Source organism: Saccostrea cucullata, unplaced genomic scaffold (assembly GCF_032062105.1).
Source record: "Saccostrea cucullata isolate Sc308-1 unplaced genomic scaffold, CSIRO_AGI_Scuc_v1 ctg5051, whole genome shotgun sequence".
Lineage (NCBI taxonomy): Eukaryota > Metazoa > Mollusca > Bivalvia > Ostreida > Ostreidae > Saccostrea > Saccostrea cuccullata.
The window spans coordinates 27,450-39,072 of record NW_026929460.1 but is presented as its reverse complement, the minus strand read 5'-3'; the positions used below and the strand labels follow the sequence as shown (position 1 = coordinate 39,072).

At 33.3% G+C, this 11,623-nt stretch overlaps 1 protein-coding gene across 1 annotated transcript; it reads right to left on the bottom strand.

Moving 5' to 3' along the window:
• Window positions 1-4,836: 4,836 nt before the first annotated feature.
• Window positions 4,837-7,609, bottom strand: LOC134280920 (uncharacterized; the record flags this gene model as incomplete). The annotated part of the gene is made up of 3 exons (XM_062763373.1): window positions 7,095-7,609; window positions 6,555-6,853; window positions 4,837-5,018 (listed from the first exon to the last, which is right to left on the bottom strand). Coding segments are annotated over exons 1-3 (996 nt in total), but the record flags the coding sequence as incomplete, so codon positions are not given.
• Between the last annotated feature and the right edge of the window lie 4,014 nt (window positions 7,610-11,623).

Below are 11,623 nucleotides of genomic sequence, written 5' to 3'. Positions count from 1 at the left end.
ATTAAATAATTACAAAATGAGTATTAACTGGTCAATTCGTAGAAATTGTACTAAATATGGAGATAACTAACTCTTGTTCAAGCTCAACTTCATTTAAATAACTACAAGCAATTCCACATGAAAATAATGGTCGAACAATTACCGTCAAATCACATATTTCCTAGGGCTCAAATTTTTGTTGTTTGAGAAAAATATATTGGTTCATAAAGATTTTTTTTCGTGCATGAAAAATTGATCAAATAAGAACCAGTTATGTCAGACTCAGAGGTATAGCGTGTGTCACAAGTAAGTAATAGATGTAGGTTATCTGTACACTTATAGCGTGTGTCACAAGTAATAGATGTAGGTTATCTGTACACTTATAGCGTGCGTCACAAGTAATAGATATAGGTTATCTGTACACTTATAGCGTGTGTCACAAGTAAGTAATAGATGTAGGTTATCTGTACACTTATAGCGTGTGTCACAAGTAATAGATGTAAGTTATCTGTACACTTATAGCGTGTGTCACAAGTAAATAATAGATGTAGGTTATCTGTACACTTATAGCGTGTGTCACAAGTAATAGATGTAAGTTATCTGTACACTTATAGCGTGTGTCACAAGTAAATAATAGATGTAAGTTATCTGTACACTTATAGCGTGTGTCACAAGTAAGTAATAGATGTAAGTTATCTGTACACTTATAGCGTGTGTCACAAGTAATAGATGTAGGTTATCTGTACAGTTATAGCGTGTGTCACAAGTAAGTAATAGATGTAGGTTATCTGTACACTTATAGCGTGTGTCACAAGTAAGTAATAGATTTAGGATATCTGTACACTTAAAGCATGTGTCACAAGTAAGTAATAGATGTAGGTTATCTGTACACTTATAGTGTGTGTCACAAGTAAGTAATAGATGTAGGTTATCTGTACACTTATAGCGTGTGTCACAAGTAAGTAATAGATGTAGGTTATCTGTACACTTATAGTGTGTGTCACAAGTAAGTAATAGATGTAGGTTATCTGTACACTTATAGCGTGTGTCACAAGCAAGTAATGGATGTAGGTTATCTGTACACTTATAGTATGTGTCACGGGTAAGTAATAGATGTAGGTTATCTGTACACTTATAGCGTGTGTCACAAGTAAGTAATAGATTAAGTTATCTGTACACTTATAGCGTGTACCATAAAGCAGCACTCTTTGTCCAGTTGCAGAAGATAAATGTGTTGGTGGGAACACAACTTCATTCATTATTTTTTGAGTTACGGAATGATACGTTAAAGTAAACCACATTCCTTTATATAACGTGCCATTCTAAAAACAGTTACTGTGACATCCAAATTTAAGCAGGTACGTACATACATGTTATATGAAAATGTAGCTATACTGCAGATATTGGTCAGTACCTCACATAAAATGTATATAGATTGTTAGTTTCTTAAGAAATAAAGTCCGCATTTTCGTGAAATTTGCAGGATAACCTCCGAGGTCGAGAAATGAAAGATAAAAGACGATGCGTAAGCCGGAGCTTTTATATTTCAAACAACATTTCGAGACTGATGAGGCTAACCTGCATCATTCATGACAACAAGAACTTTATTACTATTCAATTAAGATCTCTAAAATACGGCTAATCGTTTTTTCTATAGAGAAACGAATTTGGTCACCATGTCTCAATTACGCTGTTCCATTTAACACAAAGGAGTAAATTTTTTTGTTTACCTAAACAACGATTTTTAGATAATGAAGAACAGTTTAACATATTACGCATTATATATCCTCTCACCTCTTGTACATTTACATAATATGACCCCGGTGTTTTTTTTTTTTTTTAGATTTTGTTTCTTCTGCCATGCCTAAAAATTGTAACGAACTTTGTGAAGAAGGACTACTACAGGGTGTGTGATATATACCCCTACAATGCATTAACGATTCCCATAAGTGTATACTTTAGAAATAAGATATCATCTTTCAACATCTATGGGAATATAAATACGGATTGGTCACGAGATTAAATTCTATAAAGCCTGAAGGGCTTTATGATGAATTTAATCTCGTACCGACCCGTAATTATAGCCCGATAGATGTTTTAAAATGATACCTTATTACTTATATTTACATTTGTGACTTATCCATACTTTATATTTGCCTGATTGTGACTTTAAACGTGTCAAATGCGTCATTCTTCCAACCCAACGACATGTATGTAATCCACTGAATGCGCGTAGACCCTTTACGACGTCACAGTAAAATTACATGAAACCTTTATCCATACGCACATCTACATGTGTATGACCTCTTGATCCCGTACCTGTATTCATACAGCTATAGATACGCATTCCTTTCAGTAGTGTTATATAAAAGAAAATATTTGCAAATGTAAATATATCAGAATAAATGATTGTTCGAAGCAATAAATTGAATTGCTATGCATGGTAATTTTCAAAGGCTATTCGGAAACGCGTAGACGGAACCGTGATCTTTGACAGGAACTGGGCGGATTATAAAAATGGTTTTGGTCCCGGAACAAAATGCATGGGTTGGTAAGTGTGAATCGCTTTCAAATAAGAACTTTTTATTCCTTGAAAGTTTGAAGATAAAAAAATGCTTGTGGCAGGTAAAAAATTATAAAGCGTACTAAAGATCTAAATTTAAGACTAGGTAATGTGTGTTCTACGATGTTCAGACATCGTGTTTAATTGATATCTCATTTATCTAATTTAAAAAAAAAAATTGAAAAGAAGAATATATGATCATTTAGCGGCATTTTCTAATGAGACCAAACATTCATGTCCAGTTCACTTTATCAATTATCGCAATGTAAACAATGTCGATACGATATCGTGTTTACATCGTCTACATTGTTATTGTTTCTACATGGCGACATCGCAATGTAAACAATGTTGTTACGATATCGTGTTTACATCGTCTACATTGTAATTGTTTCTAAATGACGACAACGTCAACGTCGACATCGCAATGTTAACAATGTTGATACGATATCGTGTTTATATCGTCTACATTGTAATTGTTTCTACATGACGACATCGTCAACGTCGACATCGCAATGTTGACAACGTTGATACGATATCGCGTTTACATCGTCTACATTGTTATTATTTCTACATGACGACATCGTCGACATCGCAATGTAAACAATGTTGATGCGATATCGCTTTTACATCGTCTACATTGTTATTATTTCTACATTGTATATCAATAACGCAATGTAATTAATGTTGTAACTATTTCGCGTTTACATTGTTGACATTGGTATTGTTTCTGCATTGATGTAAACATTGTTCACAATGCATTACAGACAGTGTTTAAATGCAACATCGTCTACATCATTATTATTTCTATAATATTGTATGTCTACATCGTCAACATCGTAATGTAAACAACATGTTTATGATATTGCGTTCACACCGTTTAAATTATTATTTTTACAAAGTCAACTTAGCATTGTAATAAAAGTTTATATGATATTGAGAATACATGAACATTTTATTTTCTTATATATTCCAAAAATACAATGTATATTTATTGGTAACATTAACTTATCACAAAGACCTACTCATATTTTCATACTCAGATATATTTGTCCTACTTGTCATTTGCTTATCACATGACTAATATATTATCTCACATACATAATTATAAACATATTGTCATAAGTACTACATGTACATAAAAAAGTGATAGGAGCGCATAAATTAGCTTATCTAATAAGCTTCAAAGTCATATAAAACATTTATAGCTAGGTAAATTTCATTAATGATAAATGATGTTTAATAACTCCATTTCCTCATTCAATTCACACATGTACTGGAAATTTTACTTTTTTCCTGTTTCTAACAAGTCTATCCATATTGTACATTTCTGATATTTTAAGCATGAATAAATTGTACTTACCATAGGACATATGTTTGGTTGCGCACTTAAATTTCGCAATAAATTGAAATGTTTGTTCACATGCTTCAGTATTAATGTTTTTAAATAAATCATCTGTGTATGGATTAACATTTCTCCTGCACCATTTATCAACTTGATTTACAAAATGCATTTTATCCACTACAATTCTCAAGTTCTTCAAAAATATTGAATATTCGGTTTTTTCTGCTCTGATGGGATTCATAATGAATTTTTTTAAGTGACAGGCATCGTGGTATGCAAGAAGATTTGGGAAACTAACACCTTTACCAACCATACCAAAAAAATGTACACCTGAGTAAGAGATTCACAACCGTACAACTCTCTTATGCCATTTATAATGCCGCAGTTATAGACTGACGCACACACTCCTGCACTTTTATACTTTTGAAGATGGCCTTTCTCTTTAAGGGTTTTACATTCCGAATAATCTTGTCTGACCTCGAGCCGTTGCCTCATTCTGTGAAGTTTTAATATGTATTTATTACTATGTTACATTTATAAGTGTCGTAAATTAATTTCATTCACAATACTTAAAATTATACATTTACAATTTGCGAAACTTGCAAAAATTGACATGAAAAATATTCCAAACAAAAATTTTTTGTATTTATTAAAAGTATGATATCCTTACTTTGAACTACTTTATACATGTACAATTGTAACATTAACAGTGTACATGTATATGAAATATATTTTCTCCAGAAATTGAAAAAAACCAATGTATAACCACATTTCCATTCTTCTTTTTCATTTCTGATTTTTAAATTCCAAATGATTTGTAATTAACAATAAAAAGGAAAATGTCACTTTTTTCATTTAAATTACCCACTACTGCATGCAAGCTTATTTCAATGTGATAATATGTCCGTTATTTACTTTCTACAAAAATATGTATTTTTTTTTTCATGATTACCTTTTCCGGTTTCTTGGCATTCTTATGAGCAGCACAAAATAGTGATCCTTTCACTGGCATTTTCCAGCAACCCATGGAAATGCTACCAAGCTCTTCGGATTCTGTCGTTCTTACATGCGTAGCCGCGCACACTGAACGTGTTCCTTTCATATGCCCGTCTATAACAATTGCTTTGCAGCATTCTACAAAAAATAATATAACGTATACATTTAATGTAATCAAACTTCCCTCTTACTAACAACACTATGGTTGTAAATACGTGTCAAGATATTACCATGCACTCTGCTTATTAATGGTTTGCTTCGCAAACCTCTCTACTCTATGAAAGGTAAGCTCGCATACAACTCTTGTAATAAACGTTAGTCCCACACACTAATCATCTTATTTGTATTAGTGTTGGACCACACCCTATAGTATAATTCGGGTTAGTTTCGCACATCACTGCTGTAAGTTGGGTTGGTCTCACATTATTCTATTAAAAATGGGTAAGTCTTGTACACCATAGCACTATATAAAGTATATCTTGCACATAATTCTATTAGATTGGATTCTAAGTTTCGCACAACACTCTACTAATTCGGTTAGTCTTGTTCACCACTCTAGACTTACACACAACTCTCTCTACTAACTAGGTTTAGTTTCTCACACAACTCTATACTTATTAGTGTAAGCCTCGCACACCACTCGATACTAATTAATGTTAGTCTTTCACATCACTGTTTACTAATTAGGGTTGGTCTCGCACACCACTGTTTAAAAATTAGGGTTAGTCTCACACACCACTCGCTACTAATTAGGGTTAGTCTCGCACACCACTCTTTACTAATTAATGTTAGTCTCGCACACCACTCTTTACAAATTAGGGTTAGTCTCGCACACCACTCTTTACTAATTAATGTTAGTCTCGCACACCACTCTTTACAAATTGGGTTAGTCTCGCACACCACTCGCTACTAATTAGGGTTAGCCCCACACACCACTCTTTACTAATTAGGGTTAGTCTCGCACACCACTCTTTACTAATTAGGGTTAGTCTCGCACACCACTCTTTATTAATTAGGGTTAATCTCGCACACCACTCGATACTAATTAATGTTAGTCTCGTACACCACTCTATTCTAATTAGGGTTAGTCTCGCACACCACTAGATACTAATTAATGTTAGTCTCATACACCAATCTATGCTAATTAGGGTTAGTCTCGCACACCACTCGATACTAATTAATGTTAGTCTCGTACACCAATCTATGCTGTTTAGGTTTAGTCTCGCACACCATCGATACTAATTAATGTTAGTCTCGTACACCAATCTATGCTAATTAGGGTTAGTCTCGCACACCATCGATACTAATTAGGATTAGTCTCGCACACCACTCGATACTAATTAGGATTAGTCTCGCACACCACTCGATACTAATTAGGGTTAGCCTCACACACCACTATATACTTATAATATCACTCTTTACTAAATAGGGTTAGTCTCACACACCACTCGATACTTATTAATGTTAGTCTCGCACATCACTCTATATTAATAAATTATGTTAGTCTCGCACACCACTCTTTATTAATAATTAATGCATATTTATAGACATACATGTAGCAGTGAAAACGTAATGGTAATGTTTAATTTTTATCTGCATCTATGGGAGTAGTTAAATTTGTTAAATTAAGTTTTTTGAGACTAGTTTTATTTGATTAAAAAATAGTGCACTTACCTTCGTGTTTGCAATTGTCGGTATGGAAGGATGAAGACCATTTAATGGAAAATGTCCTCCATAGGCCATTCATTTCAGATTCAAGCACGTCTTCCAGTTTGCCGGATGAAATATACTCGATATTTTGTTGCATCCCATAATTTCCCTTTATCTCTAAAAAGGTTTTCTTGTACCATGCCTCGCTCAGGCGTCTTCTATCCATTACTTCAGTATTTTTATCTAAATTCATCCATTCTGACCCCAAGTGTTCGTCGTTATAGGCATAGGCAATTCCTTCAAATGAAGCTGATTTCCTGTATCTAAAATCACTATTCAGTATCAGTTAAATTTTATTTATCCAAAGCCATTTTATGAATTATAAATGTTAAAAAAGCCGTATTTTAATTTGAGTATGGAAAATTATTGATACTGATTTTTTTAATTGCCTAAATATGTTTCAATCTACAGTAATTTGTATTCATATTTATAGGGGATCGATAATGCATGTAACCTATACATTACACACATTTTTTCCAAAATTATTTAAATTCTCATACTTACAAGTCAATATCAACCTTCCTTAGTAATTCCATGGAAAATACCGAGTCGCATGTGGACGCAAAATATTCTTGCTCTAAAACATCAGAGTAGTAAAGCTCAATACTTTTCTTCTTGTAGGTACTGCATTTATACACAGTGTTGCATTTGCTGCATTTCAATTCGTACATAACTGCAACCGCTGGTTTAAATCTGGATCGAAATACATTGCAAACTTTTTGTCCAACCTTCTTTAATTGACCACAGCATGTGGTCACAGGCGGAATAATATTCACCGTTCCAACTTCTGATATTCCCTTGGAAATATAATATTCAAAATCCTTCTGTACCAATTCAGGACTCACATTCAAAGGATTATCTTGAAATCGCGGCAGTATAACTTCTAAGGTTTGTACCAATGCCGCCACGTCTGATAGAGACAAAATCACAGCATCTGATCCCCGGTTATTGTCATCTCCCTCGGGAGATGACACATTAAGATTGTATGCCGGAAGTGAAGTCCTAGTGTAAGCCTCCATTAATCTTTCGGGAGTCCTCGATGTTTTACAGAGTTCCAAGTACCCTGTAAACTGGTTTTCTTTTAGAAGAACTAGCTTAGGAGTGTGTGATCTACTTTCGGTTTAGGTTATTTGAAAGCCAAGGAAAATTTAGAAAAGAAGTACGATGCTTATAAATATCTATAGTTTCGGTGTCGTATATATATTGATCCTCAATACATTAATACATTATTAAATTGGTAAACCACACAAGGAGAATTGACAATGGCGTGATTTCTATACATGTATATAGATTTGTTGACACGAAGGAAAAACTGGTTCTCGCACAAATGAACAAGCTTACAATTAGATTCTGCAAAAAGTGAACGAAGAGTGGTCAACACTAATTTTATGTTAATATTTTTAGTCTGTAATGGGATTTATTAAATTAATTCCTGTCAAACTTTAATGATTAGCTGTTTTTAAATGAATGATAATTATTGTTGATAATTCCGTATTGTGTTAAGAAAATATAGTTCAAGGAAAGTATTTGAATTTAAGTAAATTGTAAACACCCAGAAGCACAAAGACCGCTAGAATGAAATTTCACCAAAAATCGCCTTGGGTGCTCTCGCAGACGTCCATGCTTTCCATATATATATACTGCGGCCAAAAGAAACTGTGTACTTTACTGTGGAGTTTGCTGAATAAGTCATTTGGGAACTTCAGGTGTAATAATCCATATATTCATTGCATTTAAATATTTCCCTTTCTGTTTTATTTCTTTGACATTATTGATACCAAAGAGATGACATTTAAGGCTTTCTGGAAAGCCAAACTTGTTTAAATTAAAAACATTTCGAATATGTTCATATCTTTGAGGTATTCCCGGTGGCAGAATTTTGATGTATTCCAAAATCTTCAGTATGTCTTCGATTTTTCTAACTGGTTTCAATAAGTCATTCAAATCCATAATAAAAGTCTACATGTATATTCCCTAAATAAAAAATCACTTAACTGACACAAATCAAATTAAAATATTTTCCCGTGCATTTTGTCGTCGCTATAGTAAGTTTATCTCTGACGTCACGTTTACGCCGTCACAATAGCAACGACGTTAAAAACTACTCACTTTAACGTCATTGCATGAAAACAAATTAAGGAAGTGGAAGGATGTCTGCATTTGTGCATCGAGACAGAATTCAAAATTGCTACAAGGAAACCATTAATGATCCATTCGATGAATTAACAAATGAAATGTTGCATAATACTGCAGTGTCGAACAGCGTACCGATGGAATTTTTAATTCCTCCTTTTCTAACTGGCATCGCGCATTTCCTGAACAAATCGGAAATTCGACCCTGGGGAAGCTGGACCCAACCTTCAATCATTTATTCTGCGACGGTCGGATTCACTGGAACAAACAAAACAGCAGCTATGGATGCTGTCCGAAATGCCATTGCCGAAGTTGAGAGTGCTACTGAAATATGCGACATGAGGTTTAGAATGAATCAATGTAAGTATATTTTAAAAATATTTATTATATATTAATTAAATTTTTTACATTGATTATTTATTGAAAAACTTACACATAAATATTTATATTGATTGATTTCCATGATTCGTACACTGTTGCTTCAATACCTCCATCCCCCTCCCCCCCACCCCCCCCCCCCAAAAAAAAAAAAAAAACACACAAAACAAAAAAAAAACATAAGCTCAATATTTTTACATTTATTACAAATGTGTTCATTGATTTGATTAGAGTCTTATCACAATTAATCATATATAGACAATTAAAAAGAGATTAAATATGTATATAAGATCTTTTTTTAAATCAATAATATAAGATTCGTTTTTATAATTTTTACACATCCCATGAAGCCAGAAACTCATAAAAAATCTTAACGGTGTAGATGGTTGATAATGTCTACCAATTGTGACGTCACTGTGAAAAAAATTAATACGAAGATTTAAAACTCACTGCCAGTGTCTTAACATTTATATTGATAGTTTTTAAATAATTTTCCATCAGAATATAAACGTGATTCATGTAAGAAATTCATTCTACTCTGTAAATTAGCCCGGCTCTCTGTACTTCTGAGTACTTTGATTATGATCAAGCAATCAGTTGAAGGTCTTACAAAAATCCCGTTTTTGTTACACATGTAAATAAAGGGGTAAAATACATATCCTCTGCTCAGATATCGGATACATATGCTCACGCACATGAGAGGTCTCTCCCTTAATACAATGACATTTTAAAAATTGTCTGCTTGAGTCTTCTTCTGGCCAAGCAGTGCATTTAACAAATAAACATTCCAATTGCAAATCATTATTTATTGATCATTCAATTTTTTGTAGCAACTTAGATTACCCCCCACCCCACCCCCATTACCTTTAAGTGACAAATAAAAGACCATCCTGTTTTTGTTTTTGTTTTTTTAATTCTTCCTTACAATTACTATCAAATAAATAGATAGATATATAATTAAAAAATAAATTAGTTTAAATTTTCGTTACAAATTCATTTTTAAGTATTTCATTTTTTCAATGATACGATGAACAACAACAAAAAAAAAGATTATTTAAATTTAGAAACAAACAAGGGAGTGCAGCCCCAAAAGCCTGTGGTAAATATCTGGGGGCGCATCCTGGGGATAGGTGGGTCAAGGGAGTGCAGCCCCTGGGGGGGATGGGATAAATGAAGAAATCTGCAATACCCCTAGTCTGGCCAGGTAATAAGAACGTACATTATCATTTATTTCTGTCTTTATAAACATTTTAAAATGTCAAGGGAGTGCCATGTAGTGGAGGGGCATTAGGGTGTTAATTGGTTCAAATAAGGATAGCCAATTCTTCTGGGTCAATTTCTTTCAGTACATATGTTTGCATCATCTTTTTATCCTGATTGCATCATCTTTTTATATCTATGTTGCATCATCTTTATATATCTATTGCATCATCTTTATATATCTATTGCATCATCTTTTTGATACTTGTTGCATCATCTTTTTATATCTATTGCATCATCTTTTTATATTGCATCATCTTTTTTATTGCATCATCTTTTTAATACTTATTGCATCATCTTTCAAACTGGATTTCCTCAAAACAATAACAAATAACAGACAAGACCAAAACAAAAGAACATAGATTTTATTCAAGTGAAAAAATACATGTACATCAATTTACTTTTTCTTCTTCTTCTGTGCCTTTTCTGTCATCAGGGATAGTTTCCTCTTGTGAGTAGTACTGGGGCCTGGAATCTCTCTGTTGTCTTCCTTTTTCTCTTTTTTGTCTCCTTCTTTCACTAAAGGTTTGGTCTGGTGGGTCCCTGAAATCTTGGGTTCTTGAGGCTTTTTCTCTAGTTTTTCTACTTCTTTCACTAACTGGTCTGTCTTCCTTCCTAGTTGGCGAATCTTTTGTATCACTTCTTTTCTAAAATCACCCATATCATTATGAATTATCTGCATGATAATGCTCATTTGATTTAAGATACTGCACATCAAACTCCTGTCATCTACGTCCATACGATCCTGTGTTTCTGTTACTTTCTCTGTTGTATTTTCCTCTGCCATATTTTACCTGTGTCTAATTCAGAATGCTAACGAAGAATGAACTTCAATGTCCAGCGCTGGTTTATATACCTTTACTGTTGCATCATCTTTTTATACCTGTTGCATCATCTTTATATATCTATTGCATCATCTTTATATATCTATTGCATCATCTTTATATATCTATTGCATCATCTTTTTTTATACCTGTTGCATCATCTTTTTATATCTGTTGCATCATCTGTAAGGACCGTGTGCAAAAAAATTAGGGCCGTGTGCATAAATATGTTAGACTTACCTTTTGATCGTACTGTGTACGATTTTGTACACAGTCTAGTCAGCGAGCTACCTATGCATTATGACGTCATACACTTGTAAAATTAAAGTTTCAGTTTCACTTTTGTTTCTAAGAAGTGAACTTAGATTTTCAGAAAATGTAGGACTATCTTTTGTTTTTCCTCTCTTTTACTATGATGATTTTAAGTACTGCGGTCAA